This window comes from Micrasema longulum, unplaced genomic scaffold (genome assembly GCF_059751315.1).
Source record: "Micrasema longulum isolate JH-2025_06_02 unplaced genomic scaffold, ASM5975131v1 h1tg000627l, whole genome shotgun sequence".
Taxonomy (NCBI): domain Eukaryota; kingdom Metazoa; phylum Arthropoda; class Insecta; order Trichoptera; family Brachycentridae; genus Micrasema; species Micrasema longulum.
In genome coordinates, this window is record NW_028277823.1 from 6,858 (window position 1) to 31,309 (window position 24,452).

The 24,452-nt window shown below is 33.3% G+C and overlaps 1 protein-coding gene across 3 annotated transcripts; it reads left to right on the forward strand.

Annotated features, from left to right (window-relative positions):
• The first annotated feature begins 1,407 nt into the window (after window positions 1-1,407).
• On the forward strand, window positions 1,408-23,621 carry LOC148280042 (mediator of RNA polymerase II transcription subunit 15-like). 3 transcript variants are annotated; one of them, XM_088229006.1, is made up of 11 exons: window positions 1,408-1,722; window positions 1,821-1,960; window positions 5,615-5,838; window positions 7,501-8,107; window positions 9,946-10,275; window positions 11,671-11,827; window positions 13,565-13,737; window positions 16,509-16,690; window positions 17,599-17,723; window positions 17,813-17,915; window positions 19,342-23,621. In XM_088229006.1, exons 1-11 carry the CDS (start codon window positions 1,637-1,639, stop codon window positions 19,681-19,683), a joined length of 2,469 nt encoding a protein of 822 aa, XP_088085132.1. In that variant the 5' UTR covers window positions 1,408-1,636; the 3' UTR covers window positions 19,684-23,621. The 3 variants fall into 3 exon arrangements, with proteins under 3 accessions (XP_088085132.1, XP_088085130.1, XP_088085133.1); XM_088229004.1 differs by having other exon boundaries at window positions 1,421-1,722; window positions 13,544-13,737; XM_088229007.1 differs by lacking the exons at window positions 13,565-13,737; window positions 16,509-16,690; window positions 17,599-17,723; window positions 17,813-17,915; window positions 19,342-23,621 and adding an exon at window positions 12,583-13,528 and having other exon boundaries at window positions 1,421-1,722.
• The last annotated feature ends 831 nt before the right edge of the window (window positions 23,622-24,452 follow it).

The window sequence follows — 24,452 nt, forward strand, 5'->3', positions numbered from 1 at the left end:
TCAGTGTTACCAATAGTAAGAGCGGAGAGTTTTCAAAGGGTTGCACACTTTGCACGATAATAATAAAAAAATATCCTCAGAGCAATAATGCGTAACCTAGAGAGAAGCCTTACCACTATGTTTCATGCAACGCAAGCGATGTTGGTTTGTTGGCAAGCAACCAATTGGTGGCCATTTTGTTTTATTTGACAACATAAAAATAATGGTTCCAAGTTATTTTATAATAAAAATCGACTACGGTGAATTGCAGTGTGTTAAGTTGCAGCAGTAGGAGCGTCAAAGGTGTTAAAGGAGTCAGTTTTCACAGGTTATTTATTTCGAATATTTTCCCACGATTTACATTATTTTTTTGCATTTATTTTCCCGACACGTGTATTATGTTGTTTAAAAACTTTCCTTTTATCATATTTACTTCAGATACTATTTTTTCTCAATTTAGGGGATAAATTTGTGAATTAAAGTATGTTTAATAAAACATACTTATCGATCCTAATTGATTTAAAGAAAAGACTGAATATTTGTAAATACTAAGTAACAGTTCAGGTAAATATGGATTTATTGTTAGGCGGTAATTAAAACGGGATTATTTTCAAAATTGGCTAGCATGAACTAAAAGGTTATCATTATTATTAAAATGCATTATTACTGAGAAACCTTAGATTAGAAAAGAAAATAATGTACTGGAAGGTTATATATAAATTCGTTTTGAAATATTTTAAAATATCGCCGTATTTAAAATATTTATTCCTAATACAAACAAAGATCGATTTTACGGTGAATAATGAAAATACCTGCTTATTTTACGGGGAAAAAAGGTTTTCATGGATGAATGTTTTAGACAGGTATGTATAGCTTGTATCAAATTGTTTTGTGACATTTAATAAATTAATTGGCAGCCTCCGTGACTCATACGCAGAACGTTCCGGGTTCGATTCCCAGTGAGGACACAAAAACTAAATGTGATTCTTCTTAAGCTCTACTGTAATTAGGCTTCCTGGCCTGTTATGGTGCTTTTTTTTAAATAAATTAAATACGAAATTCGTTACTTTATTTTTATTTTAAACCTGATTTATTGAAAAAATAAAGATAAAAGAAAAGCAATGCAAACAAAAGTTTTGGTAGTAATTTGCATTTTTGTAATTATGGTTATGATATTATATTTTAAGTTATACATGTATGAATGTTTTATTGTTATTTTATTTTGAAGTATTGTTGTTTTAAATATGTGTGTATTATAATTTTATATTTTAATTTGTAAACTTGTATTTCGGCCGACATTATTATCTTTTTGTAGAAGTTCAATAAAAAAAGGAATAACGCTTGTTTATGAATGTCGGGGGATGTTTATTGTTTATGAATTTTATGAATCATAGAAAAATAATGCCTTGAATCTTCAATTTTCAATTTGACAGAACGCAAAGCAAAACGCTCGGCGCATACTTGGTGCGTGTTTTCTTGTTTGTTTCGCGGTTTTCTCCGTCTTGCTTATCGAGACGAAAGTTTTAAGCTGTCGATTGTTACCGAATTTCGAACGGTTTATAACCGGTCACTTTTATTCTATAATCTTATCATTCAATGTCCGTTTGACCTAAAACGGGCATATAAGTTATCTGCGAAGTATAAATAGGCACGAGAAATGGGCGATTTCGCGAAATTCAACATCGCTGCGGACGACGGATCGTGGCGTTCAGCTGCATTCAGGCAGAATGTGGTAACAAAAATGTATGCTTGTATATTTTTTAAAAGTAAACATTGTTGTTTACTTTTGTATCTACTTACGGTGCTAATGTTCAAGAGGTTAATATTTTCCCGCTTTTCAGAGATGAATCTATACTGCGTTCTGGTGTGCCGACTTCCCGTAATAGCATGGAAATGGAAAATCATGTTTTTCAAAAGGCCAAATCCAAGGAAGAATATTTGAGCATGGTGGCCAGATTAATTCTACATGTCAGAGACATAAGTAAGTTACAACTGACATGTTCCTAAAGTATGTTTTGAAAGATCTTTTGAATTCTTTTTTTTTTACTGATGTACGTAGTTGATGGAGTGAGATTTGCCTTAATGTTGATAATAAATGGTATTTAAATTTTGGACTGCTCAGTTTTTGGTGGTCAAAATGTACGCACATCACCTTTACAGTCATGCTCGCTGGCCAGTTGCCTGTGATCGACGAGTACACTAGCTCCATTAGTGCAACACTCTTATAAATATAATAAACATAAACCCCCTGAAACTCGCTATTAAATTTGAATGTAGAGACGGTTAATGAACCTAAAAAATATGGTGGGATTAAAACAACAAGTCCTTTGGAGTAAAAATGTCTAATTTCGGAATAATATGCATTTGTTTTTGCACCAGAACAGGTCGCTAGATATCATCAAAATCAATCCTGCATCGGCGCCGAATAGTGTTGGAATCGTGTTCTGTTGTGACCTCAATATAATTTAATCAGGGCAATTGTCAGCCTGACCAAATAAGGTCGATCCAATTTATTATATATACGGCCTAAGCCAATTGCTACAGTTACACGAAGAAACATAAATGCAAGAAACTGAACAAAAAGAACATACAACTATTTAGCAAAGACAAACAAGGGCAAAACAATAATTGTATACACTATATTCATAAAAACGAAAGACCTAAGACTTCGGGCTAAACCATGCCAACTTCATCCCACCAAAGAATTCCAAGTCGTGTGATGAATTGACTAATCTACACATTCTGGACATTGGGGCATAAAAACCAAAGTTGCTCTTAGAAGATTTTATAAATAGCAGATTTTGACTTCTGGTGACACGGTTGGGAACATGAAAAGAAATTGATTGCATCAGAGATGGGACATCACTTAAAGCATTAAGTATTTTGAAAATGCATTAAGGTCCATCTCAGTTCTATGTCTCTCCAATGAAGACAGATTAAGAGATTGCTCTATTTCAAAATAGGAATAATTACCCCTTTGTAATCCGAGCAACCATGCCACTTTTCCTAGAAAACGGTGTTGGACGGACTCGATATGGTCAATATGAGTCCTGTAGAACGGAGACCAAATAGGAGAAGCGTATTCTAGATGGGGTCGAACTAGTGAGCAATAAAGAGTTTTGATGGTATTAATATTTTTGAAGTCCGCCGATGTTTAAATCAAATGGTGTATTGATTCTGCTGTTATAAGATCGCCTTTTCTCCTAGTTGGGATTGACATTAAAATAATTTGAATAACTGGTATTAATAAAATATAAAACATCTCACTTATGGTTCTGAGTGAAGTAAAATTGGTTTAGGAGGAAAACAGTAAAGAAATATTATATAAGCACACATGCCATACTCAAAAATAGATAATATTTCAATATATGCAAGTAATTATAATGAATGTAATGATTAAGATCTTTCATTGTCATTCCCTTTCCGCACCTAATGGTGCATAGGGCACTGCATTGGTACACCAATCGCAGCGTATCTTGATCATTGTTGTTACATGAAGGGAAGGTGATCAGTCTTACGTTTCAGGTACCAATGCAGGGACTATGAAATATTCTAGTGTAAAAACACCCTTTCATTAATATTTCATATCAACCATGTCAGGTATCGAATCCGAGACCTCTTGCATGGTAGGCAAACACGCTGACCATTACACCACGAGGCCGACATAATATTTTTATTCAGTGGCATTGAAATATGATGATGTAACATGTAATAGAAAAAAAAAACGGGTGTTCATAAAAATTAGACAATCTAGAAAGATTAAAAATAAGTTAAGCCATTAATCAAAAACCCCCATAAAATAAATAATCAATTAAATTTAACTTTGAGTCCTCTTTTAAAAATATCCCCGATTCATATTATCCCCTTTCTCTTCCCTTCTTTCATTCTTGTTTCTTTCTTAAAATATATATTTTTTATTTTATATTTTATCTTGTATAATTTTTAGGTTTCATTTTTTTTTATAAATCTTGGGTAGACGGAAATTTATGTTTTAAAAAAAAATATTATGCCAAATATGTTAATATTATAAATTTTTGTAAAAGGCTGATTTGCCGTTTATGTTCATAAAATAATGTAAATAGCAATGCGAGTAATTATAATTTAGTTCAAGTCCCGATGACGAGGAAATTACCTTGAAATCAGTTGACGTATAATTCAAAAGCTAATGGTTAATTAAAAAAAATAATTTATTAATCAATATATTTTCATAAATGGTAATGTTTTTTTTTAATTCTAATACAAATCGTAAATCTAGTAAATGTTATAACTGTAACTCTCCAAAAAAAAGAGACTAGCTCTTGTGCTTTGAAAGTGACTTACACTGTTATTTATTTATTAGAATTTATATCATTTTGAATATACGAAGTACATGAAACAAAAAAAAAAACTTATGGGATATAAAAATAAAAACAGAAAATAATAATAAATTAATACTAATTAAAATGGCAGTTGATACACGGGTTCAAAAAATTTCTTTAAATTTACTTATTGATTTATTTATTTATTGATATTTTAGATTTAATAGTTTTTAGTTCATTAAATTTATAAATAAATAAGTGATATATCTCATACCACGAAGTGGAAAATGTATTTGATACAATTGATGTAAATATAATATTGTTTATGGTGTCCACACTTCTTACTAAGTTATGTTTATATTTGGGGCACAGATGTCAGCTTGTAATTAATATTTTTAGGATTTAATTTTCAAATCACTTGTGGATTGGCAATCGTGTATGCAAGAAGTATCCAAGGTGTTAATTCTGTTAGTAAATTGTTAATTTTTGCAACAATTCGTCAAAATACCTACATCTGTGTTATTATTAGCTAGGAACGATTTAGTTTAATGAATTTAAGTGTTTTTTCAAACTTCATTAGTTAGTTTCCTGGATATTTTTATCATGGATGAAAAAAGTGGTATGATTGGATATATCTCGAGTCTTTTTAATATATTCTTTTCTCTTTGGTTTAATATTTGTTGGTGACAAAGAAGATTTTTAATGGTTATATTTTTCTGAACTTTTGATTTCTAAAATACATTTCGTCAGTGATACTGCAATACTGCTTAACTATAAATTGAAGTTTTTGTCAGGGGAACCTAAAAAGTGTTCTGTTAATATATTACTTACGATTTTAATTAACCAAAAATACCGCTGGAGTATCAGAAAAACTATAATTATTTAGTGTAAAAATAGCAATAATTTAAAACTAACAGCTCTTAGTCCCTTAGTATCATTGACGATATAGGTATGTTATAAAAATGCTTTGATCACTGTTAAAAAATCGGAATTTGTTTTTTTTTCGTGGGTGAAAAATATGCATATCAGGAGAAAAAAAAATTTCAATATAAAATAATATATAAATAAAAAAAAACAATCATAAATAATTATCTAATCATTACATCTTTGCTCCTCATCAGTAGGTAGGAACGAAATAATAACATACCACTCTATCTTTGGACATCAACTTCCTTATTTTATGCCTTTCTGTACATTAAGATTAAGATCAGGACTAGGAGGTTATGTCCCATGGTATTTTCACAACAGGTTTTCTAAGAATGCCAAAATCTTTGAATAGCTCTCCTACGTAATTCATCAGTTATGATTGTGGTGATTAATTTTTATCACACTTCTAGATACTAAAAAGGGAATGGGAGGCGGTCCAGGCACGGGGCAAGGGCTTCCCGGGAGTAACCAGGCTGGAGCAGGGGCGGGGGGGCAAGGGCAGGCGGCGGGAGGCCCCCAGGGGGGTGCGGCGCCCGGCCAGGGAATGGCCACCGATCCCATCAACGCCCTGCAGAACCTTGCTAGCCAAGGCAGCAAAAATAGTCAAATGATGGCTCCACAGGGGCAAATGCAGGTATGAATCAATGGTGTATCCAGATTTCTTTATGCAAAGTTAGAACTTTGCATAAAGAATGTATATATCTCCAGCTAGCAAATGTATCTCCATTTTGAGCATTAAAAATGTCTAAAAACTAGAAAGAAAATTTTATTGCATTAAGAACACATAACAATTAATATATAATTGAAAACAAATTTATTTTAAAGCCTCTCATTGAAAAAATTACTAATAAATTTGTCTCCTGAAAAGTTGTGTTTTTGGAGATATTGTAGTTTACCTCTCGCATACAGATATGTAAATTGTATTTGATTAAATCAAACATTTTTTTTTTACATTACCTCAAACAAACTAATTGTTTATTGTTGTTTAGCTTTCTCAGTCAGACCAATTATAAAATTTACTCTTCAACTCTTGAAATCATCATCAACTTTCGTTTTGTTTGAGCATAGTATCCTGTTTATATTGAAAATATTTGTTGTCTCACATATATTATAATCTCCTTGGCCGTATGTCCCATTTACTCGGGGTCAGTCCTCCAAGTCTTCAGTCTACACGTTGGACTAGGAGATTTGTTGTTTGGATAGGTTTTTTATGGGCGGTTGCCGGCCTCCGTGGTGTAGTGGTTAAGGCGCTTGACTGTTCTCCAGCCTTGTTGTAATTTGTCAAAAATATCATTAATGACTGTGATATGGTCCAAATCACTAGATAATCAAATCAATTTATTAATATTATATCAGGCTACATTGTGTATGCTCGACTGCTGTCTGTAGAACCAGTAAAAAGTGCAATTGACACAAGGTTAGTATAATATATGGCGGCCTCCGTGGTGTAGTGGTCAAGACGCTTGACGCACGGAAGGTTCCGGGTTCGATTCCCGGTGAGAACACAAAAATTAAAATGTGATTTTTCTCAAGCCTGGTTGTTCTGTAATGTAATTCACCACTGTAATTGGGCCTCCTGGCCTGTTGTGGTGCAAAAATAAAAATAATAATAATAAAAAAAAGGATGAGGAATGTGGAATCAATTAATGAGTTTGGAAGGAGACGGGAAGAGGAACTAGGAAAAAATGAATAAAAAATCATTATTTTAAATAAAGGGAGGTTAGGGTTCTAAGGATATAATAAAGTAATGTTTCTGGCATTTCTTAAAAGCGGTGTAGTGGTTAAGACACTTGACTCTCACACGGTGGTGCAAAAAAAAAAATGTAAAAAAATAAATAAATAAAAATTGCCACCTGACGCTGAGACAGTAACCCCTCTTGCTGACTGGGGCTTAGAATGTCACCGTTGACTATTGTTCCTCGAAACGACGTCCTGCCCGACGCAGCTGTCTCCCAACAGCCCATAGCCCGAAGTATGTCCGGGTGGCTTGAGAGAAGATTTGTGCCCCTTCCGCCTGTTCTGCCGTACTGATGCACTTCATATTCGCCATCACTTTCGTTGAGGTCTTCACCCTAGCCCTGGGAAAGCGATCGCGTTATACCCCTCGTTATTCTTATATATTTTACTGCAATACAATATTCATTACCAACAGTTGTTGAGGTATTGTTCGGATTTTGGAGGAATAACAAGATAACAAACATTTTGTTCTACCAATGTAGCCAACTCTGTAGAATTCCTAGAAGTCTCTCTCGCAAAGCATGACTGTTCTTATTTATAAATTATTTTTATTTTTTAGGGCAACCCACCCGGAAACCAAATGGGGGGAATGCAAAATCAAATGGGACAACAAGGTCCGATGGGTCAGCAAGGCCAAATGGGTCAGCAAGGGCCCATGGGACAAGGTCCAATGGGTCAGCAAGGTCAAATGGGTCAACAAGGCCCGATGGGTCAGCAAGGTCAAATGGGTCAACAGGGCCCGATGGTCCAGCAAGGCCCTATGGGTCAACAAGTGACTATGGGTCAACAAGGCCCGATGGGTCAACAAGGGCCTATGGGTCAGCAGGGCCCGCAGCAAAACTCTCCCATTACGGCAACGAATCTGCTACAGACTCTGAACCAGCGCCCGCAGCTAAATATGCAGCAGCTGCAGAACAAAATGGGTCCAGGGATGGGGATGGGAGGTGGACAGATGGGCGGACAGATGGGGGGGCAAATGGGGGGTCAGATGGTCGGACAAATGGGGGGCCAGATGGGGGGTCAGATGGGGGGCCAGATGGGAGGACAGATGGGGGGCCAGATGAACAACCCCATGGGAGGTATGCAAAACTCCAATCAGATGGGTCCTGGTGGAATGAATCCGCAACTGCAAAACCAAATGAACCCCAACATGGTTGGCCAGATGGGTAAGTACTTGTGGTGTATTATATTAGGTGTCATGAGATAAAGAACGGCTAAAAGGATCTACGATGCGAAAGAAAACGAGGAAGACCGAGAACAACATGGCACGATCAAGTCCATCAAATACTTGAAGATGGACATGGCGCGAGTAGGAATTATCGGCGTGCGTGCATGAAGATGTATGAATGTAGAGGAAGCGAGGTCTGTATTGTATTCAAAGACAAAGTGATATGGCATTCTATCCTCTGCCTACCCCTATGGGGAAACGGCGTGATGGTTTTTTAAATTTTTTTTTTATTTTATTTATTTTTTATCTTTTTTAAATTCTAAACAATTTTTTTTTTTTTAATTCCCGCCAAACTGCAAAAGCAGTTTTTTTGCAGGGATTTCTCTCTTTAAACATTTTTGTAACACAATATAATAAATGTTTACATAAAATATTTTTAAAAAAATCTTAAAAATATCAATAAAATAAAAGTTTAAAAAAAATTAAATACAAGTAAATCAAGTCTTTTTTGAAAACGAAATATATAAAAAATAATAAACCAACACTTTTTTTGACACTGTTTTAAATTGTTTGGTTTCCCCATTTTTTTATAATTTTTTTTTTTTTTTACAGACTAAACTTAGAATTTAATTAAATTAAAGTTTGTTGTTGTTGTTAGGAAGTTTTAGGAAATCTGTTGCCGGTTGCCACTCAACATGGCATGTGTTCACTCAAACCTGTGATGTTGCTAAGGAGCTTGCATTTACATTTAGTAACACATTTAAAAAAAACTTTTCTGCATGCTTAAATGCGAAATTTTTACCACGTGTAAAAATCTTTTTTTTATATACAATATCCCATAGCGCTGAACTTCCTCGTTAACTACTGTACAGTGCGTTAGAATATTTAATAAGCCTATGTTAATGTGATATTGTCTGTCGGTGAACCAAGTAAATATACAAATTTCGTTTGTGTAAGTAAGCACACTCATCATCATCATCATCATTCCCTTTCCGTACCTAATGGTGCATAGGGCTCTGCATTGGTACACCAATCGCAGTGTATCTTAATCATTTATGTTTCATGAAGGTAAGATGATCAGTCTTACACTTCAGGTACCAATCCAGGGACTAGAAAATATTCTAGTCTGAAAACACCCTTTTAAATAAACATTTCACATCAAACATGTCGGGAATCGAACCCGAGACCTCTTAATATACAAGGCACACTTATATATTTTATTTGAAAATAAACTAATTATTGTAAGACTTCACTCCCCATTATGTGCACAAGAATTGATATTTCTCTTGTAATATTAAATAGGTACTTATATTTTTTATCTGAACAAACTAAAGAAAAACAAACCTTCTGTTCGATTTATAATTTCATCGCACTGTAGTTTTATTTTTCTTTTTTTGCTTTCATGAATTATGATGACCATGTTCCTTTTGAAATATAAGTTGGTTTCTGAAACTTCGGAAGGATCTTTTATAAATCGTGTCTTCAACACTGCAATTAAAAAAAAAAATTCTGAAATCTGAATTAAATCTGCTGTAAAAATATTTTATTTTTAGATAATCATTAAATTTTGTTCCTTATTTTTCGCCTTCTAGTTTAGAAGTTGTTGCTTTGTATATTTCGAACATATGTGTCAGGTTTCAAGTGGTGTTTTTTAATTAGTATGGGAAATAAACGCTAGTTAAAAATACGTCCTAAAATCCATTTTATTAAATAAAAAATAACAATTTATTATAATGATAATATACATAAATTTAAACAAATTACGTCACAGGCTGTCATCTTAAGGTTTTACATTTATTATTATGCCATAGATACATAAATCTTTTTTGTTTTTAGGTGCCATGACTAGTAATCAAATGGGTATGATGCAACAACACATGCAGCAGCAGAGGAAAGATGGTCTCGGCGGCATGCTAGGGTCCGGCGGGCCCGGGATGGGACAAGTCGGGATGGGGCAAGGCGGGCCGGGGATGGGGCAGGGCGGGCCGGGGATGGGCCAGGGGGGCCCCGGGATGGGGCAAGGTGGTCCAGGCATGGGACAAGGTGGCCCGGGGATGGGGCAAGGTCCTAGAGCGGGGGCTCCGTCGCACTTCTTGAGGCAGTCTCCATCTCCGTCGGCCCAGCCGAGCCCCGCTCCGATGGGAGGACCCAGCCCAGCATCTATGGGTAAGATTTATTTGTTTTTTAGAATATCTCAGATCTTTTTAATTGCTAATCTAAAATGAAGCTTATTTTTTTATTGTAATTATGTAGCTAAATAAATTTACTACAGCACACCACAAGAACGGCCCCCAGACGTTTTTGTGTATATGTATATAGAACAAATTATCACATTTATTTAGAAGAAATTAATTTGATTCATTATGTTTGTGAACATTTTTGTGTAGCACCTTTTAAATTTTTACAATTTTATTATTATTACATTCTTATAATTTTTATTTTTTTTATTATTTTCATTTTTATAATTAAAGTTACATGTTCAAATTTTAGTTACCCGCTAAGTCTAGACATTTTTCAGTGGAATGCAATTTTTTTAAATCTGGTTTCTTTTTACATATAATAATACATTTAATAATGAGGAAATTCAGCCTTATGGAAAATTTTATAAAAAAAAATCTTACAAGTGGTAAAAATTAGAGCATTTGATTGCACTGCAAAGTTTCTTGAAAATGTATGAAGAAAATAATTAAAAAATATTTTAACAAATAAATGAACTGCTTTGAACAATGTCACTAGTTCATGTGAACCAACCAATGATAAGAGAGTTGTGAAAGATTTGATAATGCCACGTCTTCCTTAGTCGCCCCCGTATCAGGTTACCGTTCATTTTTGCCATATATACTTGTTTTACCATTCTTTCGTCGTCCATTCGTTCTACTTGACCAAACTATCTCACAGATCCTTTCTTAATCTTATCAATTATACTCGACTCAGATTTACACTCTTGCCTGATTTCATCATTCGTAACCCTATCATACATTGATTTCTCACGCATTCGTCGAAGAGATCGCATTTACTGTTCATCAATCAGCATAGAACAAACTATGGCCTTAATTCTCCAATGACCCGTCTTTGTCGTATTGTTAACTCAAGACAAGATCTGGACTTTTTTTGGTTTAAGTTTACAACAATTTAAACGAGCACTAAATAAATAGTCCAGATCTTGTCTTGATGTCCTTTATGTTTGTCAATGCTTCTTTTCTTTTTTTAATGTGTTAAACTATTCTTTTATTGTAATATTTAAACCCTTTAAATTGTATACATGGACAATGTCCGTTAATACATAAATAAATTTTAACCGCATTCAGTCGGCTTTCATCCTTCCTCTGCCAGTTCCATGTTTCACTTCCATGCATAAGTGTTGGGACTAAAACTCCGTTGTGCACTGCCAGTTCAGCTTCGATTGACATATTTTTATTAGAAATTACTGTTCTTAGTGTGCTGTTCATTTTGTTGCCCGCATTCACTCTCTTTTCTACATCTTTTTCTACTCTTCCGTCTCTTGAAAACATGCTTCCAACAAAGCACTATCCATAGTAATTATGTAAATGTTTTCCTCAGGTGTAATGGGCGGACCGATGGCGTCTCCCATGTCAGTGGGCAGTGGGGGTATGGGGGTGGGAGGCACAGGAGGTGTGGCCAGCCCCGCCCTCGCCCCCTCCCCGTCACCCCACTACCCTTCTCAACACTCCCAGCAACACATGCAGCAGCACCAAAGGTAAACTTCATTTTGAATGTTCTCATTTAGGTTATAAATTTCAAACTACATAAAAATAATATTATTACATTCAAGAAAAAACATTAAAATGGTAGCATTCACTTAGTGCAGAATTAAAACTCTGCTCTTAGGGAATTCCAACATAGAGATGCCGAAATAGTCACTAGTCTTCTGCCAGGCAGTCATAAATCCATTCCCCTAAGACTGGAATTAAAGGTTTGTTCTTCTTTTCCTTGTGGGGTCAGTCCTAAGAGTCGATAGCTGTTGTCTTGGCTGTGTGCGTGGGTAGTTTGAACGTTGGTACATCTGGACACGGCCTAAACTCCGATTATAACGCAAAATGTGTTTTTTAATAAAAATATTTCGAGCTTACATCCGAACTAATACGGTACATACATGCGGAAGCGATGTATTTAAAAAAAAATATATATTTGCGATGTGTTTTATGCAAATCGATTAGCAGCAGTTATGCATGTGTATCGATTGGATTCAAAGTGTTTCCGCGTGAGCTGACAAATCACCAATATTGATTTTCTTTACGGCATCCTTTAAAAATAGCTGTAAGGAGAAAAAGGATCAGAGTTTGCGAAGTGCAAGGAAAAAGGACATAAGAATTAGTTACGCTTTGACATTATTAAAAAACCACCTAACCTAACTGATAATTTATTATCATTATTAACAGTTTACAATTTATGTCTGGTCATAAGCGAATAATTATTCGATACTTCTATTTATCACTTATACTAATGTTTAAGGTCATTAACAGCTTGCCCACCACATACCCACCACATACCGCATCCGAGGACATAAGTCTCCTAGGCGGTGCCCACATACACTAAAAATTTGCTCGATGCCAAACGAGAAAAGCTGCCCGAAGGAGTTCTCTGTAACCTGGTAGCCTTAGCATCTTTGTGCTGAAAGAAAGTACTCCAGAAGCACATAATATGCACTTCATTGGATTGAGAAAAGAGGGAAGTGAATTCTTCACTGACTGGTGTTAAATTGATTGGACATGATCAATTCGCCAAAATGATTACAAAACTTTTTAAAAGCCTTAAAATTATTTTTGGAAGCCACCAGATCTATATATCAGACAGGACCTATAGCAGGGCCACGGATAGTAGTGAGAAGCTCCATTTGGTTATCATAGAGAGAGGGAAACGGACAAGACCACAGGATGTGTTAAGAAGACTGATTAGGATATCCGCAGCAACACAAAGGGGAATGAACAATATTGAAAACAAATATTTTTTATTAAATTTACCATGACCCGATAAAAACTGCGTAGTCCAGTGATCAAGGATAACCCAAGAAGATTTTAAGCGCTGACAGATTGAAGGAAAAAAGAAAGGTTACCCTCCCTGAAGGGGAGGATTCCCATCGCGATTGCTAAGCATCAAGAAGAGCATTTTTTTTATTTAACATTTAATTAACATTCGATTGAGCCATTCCTTCAGTTGGGAGTAGACGGACGCCACCATTAAGGTCATTAACACATTAATTGCGTCTGAATAATGGATATTGTTGCAAGTGTCGCTATTCTCTGCAACTAAATAACAAAAAAACAATTCTACAGTAGCTACCGAAATTATTGAGAAATTTCAACGGAATCTCTAAATGCTTCCAGCGCATCAGCCTTGTTTAAATGCCATATTATGCGGAGAAAGCATAAAAGTATGGCATTTCAACTGGCGATTAATCCGTAATGTAATGTAGGTCTCTTGGTATGGCCCCTAGTCCTTCGTCATCGCTGAACACCCCCCTGGGAGCGGGAGTCGGGGGGCTGGGTGCTGTGCCCTCGCCAGGGAACCCGGGGGAGGAGCACGCCTACCGGGAGAAGGTGCGCCAGCTCTCCAAGTACATCGAGCCGCTCAGAAGGATGATCTCTAGGATGATAAATGATGGGGAAAGTGAGTAATATTCTATTCATATTTGAAGTTCTAACTTTGTGACTTTCAATATTGTATTGTATATAATTATGACACTTAAAAATAAAATCAATTTGTATGAGTGGGCAACTGGCCAAAGTAAAGTTTAAAAAATTGGGCATTTTCATGAATATGGGCAAAACAGTTTGTCTTATCTTATGTTTTTAAGCAAAAAATTATGTAAATTTTTACAAAACCTCAACAATGTATTATTCACCTTTAAATTTTGTTCAGTTTAACTTTTTTTGGTGCAACTAGCCGTTAATACAAGAAATTATTGCATTGTATTCTTACTTTTAACTGGCGTGACACTAAACAAAATATTGCATTAATTTAATTCAAAAGATTTAATATGATATTCGCATTAAATGACATGATGACTGTTTGTCAATTTAAAATAAATTAGAATGTGTATGACATTTAAGTTTTTTTAAATGTTATTTTGATAAGTTATGAATGTCACCTCTGTGGAATGAAGGCACACTTTAAAATATTTTGTTTTTATAAGGTACAAGCTAAAACCGGCAATTCTTTGCTATTGCTAGATTTGAGTACTTACTCGTATATACTTAAAATGAACAAAAGTTTGATATCAATTATTGTATTTAGTCCAAATTAGACATGTACATATACATTATTATTTTTGTGTTTCGGTTTACATAAATTGTGAGGACAGAATATTATAAATAGGTATTTGAACATTGTTTTCCTGTCACTGTCTTGCAGATGCCTCCCCGATACTGTGCGGAAAATACAACTGCATGTCAGACCTTTTGTTAGAATAGACAAAATCGACGTTTCACTGTCCCGATTTTCCACACCTCAAAACTGAACCGATTTTTTTATTTTTTTAGACAGAGTATCAAAATAAAATTTTCTGTATAGATACATTTTGCGTTTACAAAATTGTTGTATTTGTATCCCGTGCGCCCGAAGACAGCAGGTATATATATTTTATGGATCTCAATCTAGTTCTCAAAATTTAGTGCTTACTTCGAAAAATACGAAACAATCGACAAAGAGGTTTTTAGCAAAATGTAGATCTTTGCCATGAGCATATTTATAGCTCTTAAAATCTTCAATGTAATAAGTCGAAAAAAAGTAAGGAGCGTAAATGAATTTTTCATCGTTCACCGGGGCTGCATTAGTTTTTTATGGATCCCAATCAGATTATTTCCTTAAATTCCTTATAATTTTTACCCCTATATTTCTTTTGACTGGATTTTTGGTAATACTAAAATAATATTAACTGAAATTCAGTACATTTTTGAAAATCACTTTCCTAAATTAAATGCACCCCTTTTTTTTCATTTATAAGAGCCTTCTAGCAAAAAAAGATAACATTGGCCAAAAACAGGTTACATAGATTTACAAATTAGCCCCAGTTGATGATAAGAGCAGAGTTTGACATTTGCAAAAATAATTATTTATTTAAAAATTAGTTAATTAAAATTTTTGAATTCAACCATAAACAAGTACCTAAGTACTTACCAATGAAAAGTTACACCATCTTTTTTAAGTTTATCTTTTTTTACACACTTTCACTACACAGCTAAGAATTTTGGTGTCGAATTAAATGCCAAGCTCACGTTAAAACTCGGCTGCCGGTTAAAGAACGACTAAATAGGGCAGGACTAAGGGTTTCGGCATGAGTTAAGTGTCATAATTTTAGAGGGTTCCGAGTACGTCTATGTGTATTAATATTAAGACAAGGACTGGATTCAACTCCCTGGGGAGCTGTTAATATTAACTTTAACTTTGGGCAACGTCTAACGTCCCAGTCCTTGTCTTCAAAAATTTGGACAAACTCAAAATATTGTTGATAAATCCACCTGGTCCATGAAGAAGTATAGAAATTGAAAAAATAAGATTTTCAGGCGTTGCCTAATGTTAAAATTATTATAAGTTTAAACAAGACATTTATTTAATGAGTCATTTTTAGATTGAAAAAAAAAACAAACAAAAGCACTTTGATAAATAAGACAATGCCATAATGTTTATTAGGTCAGATCAGGTCACCAAACACATGTTTTTATTTATTCACGAAATGACATAAACGTAAATAAGTCACTAAAATTATCGGTAATTTAAATAATAAAATGACATTAACTTAAATAAGTCACTAAGATTATCGGTAAGTCGGAACGAAACAATCACAAAGCTAAATTGGTCGTTTTAATATTTAAAAAATAAAGTACCATGCCATTTGTACCGGAATAAAATCGACTCAACCGGCTTTCGGTCACTACATGTTTGTCTGCGTTGCGTTCTTCACACAGCAATGTGAACACAACAATAATTGCGCCGCTTCCGTACTGACACGGAATCTAAATTCTCCGAGTAATAAAGAGACCGATGTAACGGTTTTGTCCTATTCCCACCCGAATGTTGCATTTTTTATAAATGAAGAAAGATGGATAATGTTCATTGAAGTCATTTTCGTCCTAAAGGTGCGATATGTAATAATATTCCAGGAGTATGGAAATCAAATTTGGTTTGGCTGAACGATCCATTTAATTCCTATCCACTTCGATAATTTTTCTAGCACTTTTTTTAAACATCTAGTTGCTTATTTATGAAATTGTTACATACAGTATGCCTTGGTTTTTTTTTGAGACAGGTTCAGTTACAAAGTTGGTGTAATCTGTTTTTTATTTTTTCTGCTCAATTTTGTATATGTTAAACAAATCGAGAAATAGTTTAGGAAATGATTTTTTATTGTAATATGATTATTATTGGGTAAATAATTTCAGATGTGGAAAAGTTAACAAAAATGAAAAACTTCCTGGATATTTTATCTCACCCTTCCAAAAGAATGCCACTGGAGACTCTTCTTAAGTGTGAAGTTGTTCTGGAAAAGTTGGACTTCAAGAGAAGTGAAGGAATGTTCCTCCATACTCAGCCTGCCCCAATCCATCTTCAGGTTCCAACCAAGGTAAATTTTCTGCCAATCCTCAGCATTTGTTCCATCTTTATATATATATATCATTATTTTGTATGTGTGATGTCACTGAACTCCTAAACAGCTTAGTCGATTTACGTGCTGTTTTCAGCGAAATGTAGATCTTTGCGCTGCGCGTGTTCGTAGATATTAAAATTTTCAATCTAATCTTTTTAAAAAAAGTTTGGAGCATAAATATTTTTTTCATCGACCTACCAGGGTTGCATTCGACGAGAATGTTTATCTTTTAAATTTTTACGCACTATGTTTGTACTTACCTGTATATTTTTTGTAAATGCCCCTTGGGCGTATTGTAAAATTAAAAAAAAATTAAAAAAATGTTTTATAAACATGAAAATTAAAATAAAAAAATCATTACAAAACAACCTTTTTTTGAAGTTCTACAAATAATATAAAATAAAGTTTAAAATCATGTAAAAGTATCTAGACATATTGATTATTATTGTTATCAAAATATTGATTATTACCTGAAGTATTCGAATCCATTACAATAATTTTAAAAAATTTGGTGGACATCACAAAATGTATCTTTGTGACGATTTGCACTTCACGAGCCGACCAAGTTTCAACTAACGTGCACGCGCATGGTGAAAGGTGCGCGAGTGGGGATGGTAAATTTTTGTTACTGTGACATTTCTTCGGCTATAGGATTTTTTTGGTATTTTTAACGTCACTTGAAATTTGACTTACGGCCGGCTAATTCTTAATAATCAACGTTTGTGCAATGTGTGTTGAATCCGCTATTTATAAATTAAAAATTAAAAAATCAGTTTTATTTATATCAAATCTAAAATAGAATCCTATGTATATTATGTTTGTCAATTCAGCCAGCTATGATTAAACTGTAATATTCCCTATTAAGACAAAAATGCTTTTTACAGGAAAACCAAATATTCCAATCTCTTCTAGAAGTGGTCAGCAATAGCCTTCAATCTCCGGTTGCTAACCACACCCTAAAGAGAACATTTGGTCCATGTGTTGAAGCACTTTGTGGCCCGGAAATAAGGTTGGTGTTATTGAAATACACGCATGTATTTAATATTTTTTCAAACTTATATTTTAGTTTAGATATCTCATTGTGTTTTAAATTTCTAGGCATATGCCTCCTGCTCTGAAGAAGCAAAAAGTGGAGGAACCACTTCCCGATATTCCGGACGTCCTGCAGGGGGAGATAGCTCGCCTCGATAGTCGATTTAAGGTAATTATTTGCGATGAACGTATGTATGTATGAATTTTAAGAAATCTTTTATGTAATTCAGTTTTTTTCCAAATGAAGTCGGAATTTTTTTTCTGAATTTATTGGAACAGAAAAGGAAAAAAAATTGAAAAGGGAATATGTATAATGAATCTCATCCACATCAATAAAGGTTTCAGTTCTTTTATTTCATAAAAATCAACCGAGGAAAGAGTTGAGGAAATGCGGTTGTTTAAAAATGGGGAGAATGATGAAGGGTGCACAGCGTATTAAGTGGCCACATAAACAAGTCAATGACAGGTTGTAAGCCCTGTAAATGTCTAGGCTTCCATATTCCTTTTCAAAAATGTTTTCCCTCTCTGTTGCAATTAGTTTAGATCTTAATAACTCTCTAGGAAGTGTAATCCAGCCTGTCTACAAACATTTGGACATACTCAAAACATTATTGGTATTTACATACACCCCTCCTACGTATAATGTCGTAAACCACAAATTGTCAGTTTTTAATGTATTTTGTTTATATGTTATTATATCTTTAGTTCCAACAGAGGAAAAATAATATTTTGCAATTAGTTGTTTTTTTTAGACTTGTATTTCATATTTTTTAGGAAGAATACTATAGTGTAAACCCTTGTGATAATGTTCACAGGGCGGAAGAGATTACCGGAAGCGACGTTAGTATCAGTTATAATTGTGTTCTCCAGACTAGACGGATGACTGCCGTGTGCATTTTTTTTTATAAATAGGATTTTGTTTAATATGTTGTGAAAAATAAAATAATTAAGCTAACTAGAGCACAAAAATGTCTTAGAAACTTAATCGTCACTACGTACAGTTGAAACTCAAACAACAGATTCATTGTATAATAACCAAAGTCTATATTTGTATGAATGACACCAAAATGCTTGATAAAACAAATTCGTTAGATTTTAATACTAATATTTGTTATAGTACACAGAATAACAACAATATTATTTTCATGTTTCTTACGGTTATATACACCTACAATTTTTTGTTTTCAAATAATCCGGTTATATAATGTTGTATGTCATTCATACAATATTTTACTTTGTGTCTTTTACGAAGTATAATATCGTATGTCATTCATACGGTATTTCATTTCACGTCTTTTCCAAAGTATAGTATCGTAGCATTTTTACAAAAACTGATTTGACATTTTAAGTTTTTTGTAAGCTTGTATAAAAAAAGATATAAAAATAAATATGCATTCCATTATTTTTTCAATCAGTGAATATTTAGATTTATACTGGACAGAAATATCTTTAAATTCTCCTCCTGTAAAGTCTCGTTTTGTGGATTACAATATTATACGTAAGTGTCGACATATATATGCTTTTGCATATTATTTTTATAAACAATAAATTTCGTGTATGTAATCATGGTAATTATTCCGTAATGTGTGTCCTAGGTGTCTCTGGAAGGGCTTCAGGTGGGAACGGGCGGCGGTAGCATCCGGCTGGTGGCGCAGCTGGAGGACGCGCGGCTGCCGTGCGTGCCCCCCGTGTGCGTGTGCGTTCCCCGCGCCTACCCGCGCGACGCGCCTTCCTGCCTCGCGCCCTGCGACGCCTACCGGGCCACGCCCTTCCTTCGCCGCGTGGCGGCCGCCCTGCAGGCTCGTCTAGCCGCGCTGCCGCGCCGCCACTCGCTCACGCAGCTGCTCGACACGTGGGAGATGAGCGTGCGCCAGGCCTGCAATCCCAACCACACCCAGACGTCGCACACGCCCATAACTCTGTTTATGGGACTCTAATTTATCCACTCGAATGTCGCATACGCCAATAACTCTTGTTCATGGATCTCTGAATTGCTAGTATTTATCTACACTCGGATATTGCCCTAGCCTATAACTCTTTCCATGGATCTGAATTACCGCAAGTATTTAAACACACTCAGAAGTCGTACACGTCTTCTATTCTCTACTTACTTACTCGAAAAATAATTCTTTTCATATGTGCCACCCTAAGCTTAGCCATCGCAATTGTCATTTTTGTGAAAAATTAGTTCTAGGATTTTCAGAATTAGCACAACGAGATCTATAAGAATCAGTTGCCGATATTTGTATGTTTATATTATTTAACATATCGTCAGTGAAGTTTTAACAAGTCGTAATCAAGTCAGAGCTATTTTTTATCAACAGTGTGGAAATCATGAAAATACTTAGTATAATTTTTACATAAAATCTTTCCTAATTCTTTCCATGAACTGATTTGAAATACTTCTTCTGAAAATTTAAACTGCTAATGTTGTTGTCACTTTAATTTTAGGCAGTAATTTGCTCTCCTGTAAAGTAGTCATTTTTGATTTACGCACTGTTAGAACTTCACTAAAGATATCCTTATTTAGCATAACCAGCATAAGTGTTCAATTTTTAGTCTCCTTACTAAATGTTTTCATTGATTACAAGCTATTAAGCTGTTGCTATATAAATACACAGCACGATATTTAATAAGTGCGTTGCGATATTCAATAACTAAGGCATTTGGTATTTATATTTAGTAAAATGAAAGAATCGTTATGCTGTGTGTACTAGTGATTACGACCACATTTGCTACAATAGGGAAAGATCACTTTTTTTACATTTTTGCAGTATTAAGGGTCTATGAAATATTGTTGGGTTTTTTTAATTATAAATAGTTGCATAAAAAATATTTTTTAATTTAATGTAATTTTCAACTCTCGCAAAAACGGTCATTGTATTGGCCACGTCCCTGATACGTCCTGATTCATGTTGATTTTCAACTTTGTTTGAAAACGTTCAAATTTTCATAGAACATCGTCGCGAATCTTGATGTCACAATTATCAATGCCAAATATGTCGCGTTTTTCTAGTTATTTTTTTATAATTTCTTTTTTAAAGTTATAAATGAAAACATTTCTTCACAATGTCCATATTGATTTTCAATATACAATTAATTATTCTATATCCATTTCATATATTTTTATCGGTATTCGTAGGATGTGATATTTTCCTATTGTGTCAGTAATATGTAGGACAGTAAAATTTAAATTCTTCTATATTTGCTAGACATAAATGTTGCAAGTGCAGGTCCTAGATATAAACAACGTAATTTCTGCGCATATGCTGGATATGCTTAGTAAATTAATGTAAATGAATTTCTTGTTTACTAATCAATATCACTTTTTGGCTTTTTTAAATTTAAAATATTACTTAATATTTTTTAAAAATACATCCATGCAAAATACAGCTACTATACGAAATAAGAATATTTAAAATATTTCATCAAGTTTGGATCAAGACAGCATAAAAACAAAAAAATAAATTAACGCAATTTTTTCAGCTTAGGGCGGCAGAAATGAAGTCGACTATTTATCGCAAAACGTAATATCAAACATTGCTATTGACAACATAACTGCAAGATGTGTACAAATTGAGAACATTAATATCGCATTGAAGAGTTGATGACCGAGGGCCATACAATATGATTACACATAACTACCAAAAAAGATTCAATCACCATTTCTAAGACCTCATCAATTGAAGGCAGTGACGAATGGTACATCCCATATTTATTTTCTACTATTAATCAAGTTTGCATTGACCGCAAGGAATCTGATACAAAATGTAAGCAAAACAACTTTAGTGAAGAATAATCAATTTCGTAAACTTATCAGAAGCAAGTGGTATATATTTCAATGGAGATGTGCCAATATTACCATAGTTCACACAATGACTTCAATTGACATCACTGAATTAGAATATAAAAACACGTTTCTTAGATTTAGTTATGTAAGTATGTATGTACAATAATGATGATACATTGAATGGTGTTTAATTTTGAGTAATGAAATCACTGACCAAACATATTTATTATATTAGATTTATTCTAGAAAATGTAAGTAAAATTTTAAGTGGCTCACATAATGCGTGCAAATTACAAACTATGTTCGTAAATATATTTAAAGTCACATGTGTAGATTCGTTACAATTTATTGGATGGAATAACGATGAGATGGATTGAAGGAAAGGGAAATCTGGTCCACGCAGGTCACATGCCTCGAACGTCTTCGGCGACCATAAATATTTGCTCTCCGTCTCGTGTTCCCGGATTCCTGACATTGTTGACATGAAATTGTATTTATTTTCACAGGTTATTCTAGGATCAATATGCCATAGTTTACCTGGATTATAATTTAAACGTGAGAGTGATCATCTCGCTTTCAACAATAAAGCGCTGTATGTAAGAGACATAATATTTTTGACAATATTTGTAACTATATATTTTTAATTTATAGGCGTACACTTGTGGTTTTCACTATAGTACCATGTAAGTACATAATGCTTTTCTAAAACATAATTGCGTTATCAGCTTTTAATATTTCACGCATCTTAATTTGTAATATTTCTCTTTCACATGAAAAATTAATGTTCTTTAACAAGTATGGAGCTTAATATGACCACAAGGTTGGTTATTGGCATTGGGTTTTTTTTTGTCAATCAATAGGAGAGTTAGCTTTAAAAGATGATTTTCCGCTAGCGTTATGACAAAGGAAATTATAAGAGTTACCATTGTACCTGAGATTAGAAAACTTCGAAAAGATATAAGAAGGAAATGAATATGTAGTATATTCACATATCTATTTGGAATTTTTCAATTTTGAGCTCGATGAAATAATTCACACGCCTAAAAGTATGATGCGTTACTGAAGGGTTTAATATTTATAGTAAACAATTAATTGAATAAAGTAACATATCTATATTGAAATGTCTGCAAGTGTCAAAAGTCCTTTAAGAAATCACGAAAACACATAGGAAGATGTATGAAAAATGTCGCAGACTGGAATTTTTCTGTTTTACAAAATTAGAATAATACTTTTATGAATTCCATTTTTTTTTTAAATGTGTAATTAATACATTTTTGTGCTCAATCCACACTAACATAAAACTTTTAATTTGAATAATTGAAGGAGATAATAAAAGGAGATCTCAGATTGTAATCTCGCTGACGAACCATCTTATTTCAGTTGAATAATACTTATACATACATATTTTCTGAATACAAGCAATCAATAATAATTATTACCACACAAGAGTTTTATCAATATTTTAAACAAAATTATTACTGTTATTATAATTATTAAAATTATTAATTATTGCCCCCTGAAAATTGAAATAAATATGCAAATGTTACATACAATGCAGATAGGTATGTACAAATTTATATTTTTTGTTACAAGAATCTTTATTGTTTGTGTTAATTCATAATTTGTAGAAAATGTGCTGTTTTTGAATAACATTTTACTGTGAATAATTTTATGAAGAGTAATGTATATGTATTCCTTAATGAATCAATATTATATTATATAAATGTCCAAAATAATAATACGTAATTACGGAAAACTGTGAAATAAGACTGTTTAGTCCATTACTTTTAGTGAATTGTAGCTTTTAAAAATGATTCTTTCTTCCTCATAATAATGAGATTTTGCAATAACATCAGTCTGCAATTTAACTTTGGATATTCGTATATGTGTATATGAGATTCTTAGTTCCTGAAATTGAATCCTTTGACAATGTGATGGTATTCTATAATGTAGTATTAAATGGTCGTAATTTTATTTTATCATTATGTGTGTATTTGATCAATAAATTAAGGAGGCGATACAACAATGTATTATCGATCTTGTAATTTGTTTACCAATTAATTTGCTACCAAATTTTTATACAAATAAAACAATTTTATAAATAATATTAGTTTTTATTAAAACAGCCACTCTAAATATCTGTACAGAAATTGTAAAATGATTAAAAATCAGATGTTCATTCATCAATATTGCTATATATATTTTATTTTTTTATCATGTTACATATTTATTTGCTTATTCATTAAGCTATAATAAATAAAAGTGACTCATTATCCACTATTTGGAAATTTTCACTTTCTAGATCTACATGTAAAATATTTTTTCCAAGTCTTAACATTAAAAATGAACACACATGTTATTTGTTTTAATTTGAATCAAAACAAATGAAAGCTAACATGTAAGATTTTTATTTATTTCTTCACCCTCGAGGAAAAATTCACCAAATACAAAAATTTATTTATGAAAGAAGAGATAATTTAAAGAAAATTTTAAAATGATTTAAAATACTTTTATTACTAAAAATATTTTTAATTAATAAAAAAATACTTGATATGACTTAAAGTTTTATTAGTTGGTGATTTTTTTTTAACGTGACAATGTGTTCGATGAAATCTTTCAACAAATAAGTATTGAATTCTTATTTTCACTAGATAAATCAGGGGTCGACAATGCGAGGGGCTTAATTACCGATTTCCGGCTAAAATAAATCGTTTCTCTAAATGCAATTATATTTTCTGGGTAATTTCTAAAACTCAGAAACTTCTTGACTAGGGAATGTTCACTCGATAACAGTTTGTATTTTACTCAAATGGATATTGCTGAGTTTTGTCACATTTTACAGACTACATTAGAAATCATCTAAAGTGTTATAAATGTATATCATAAATACAATTATATACATTCATATTTTCAAAC

Bases quoted from the DNA above. Each gene is read 5' to 3' on its own strand.
- LOC148280042 (XM_088229004.1), top strand. From the start codon at position 1,637: ATGGGCGATTTCGCGAAATTCAACATCGCTGCGGACGACGGATCGTGG. The intron at 13,738-16,508 runs GTGAGTAATATT...AAATAATTTCAG, and splicing joins GATGATAAATGATGGGGAAA to ATGTGGAAAAGTTAACAAAA. The intron at 17,724-17,812 runs GTTGGTGTTATT...TTAAATTTCTAG, and splicing joins CTTTGTGGCCCGGAAATAAG to GCATATGCCTCCTGCTCTGA.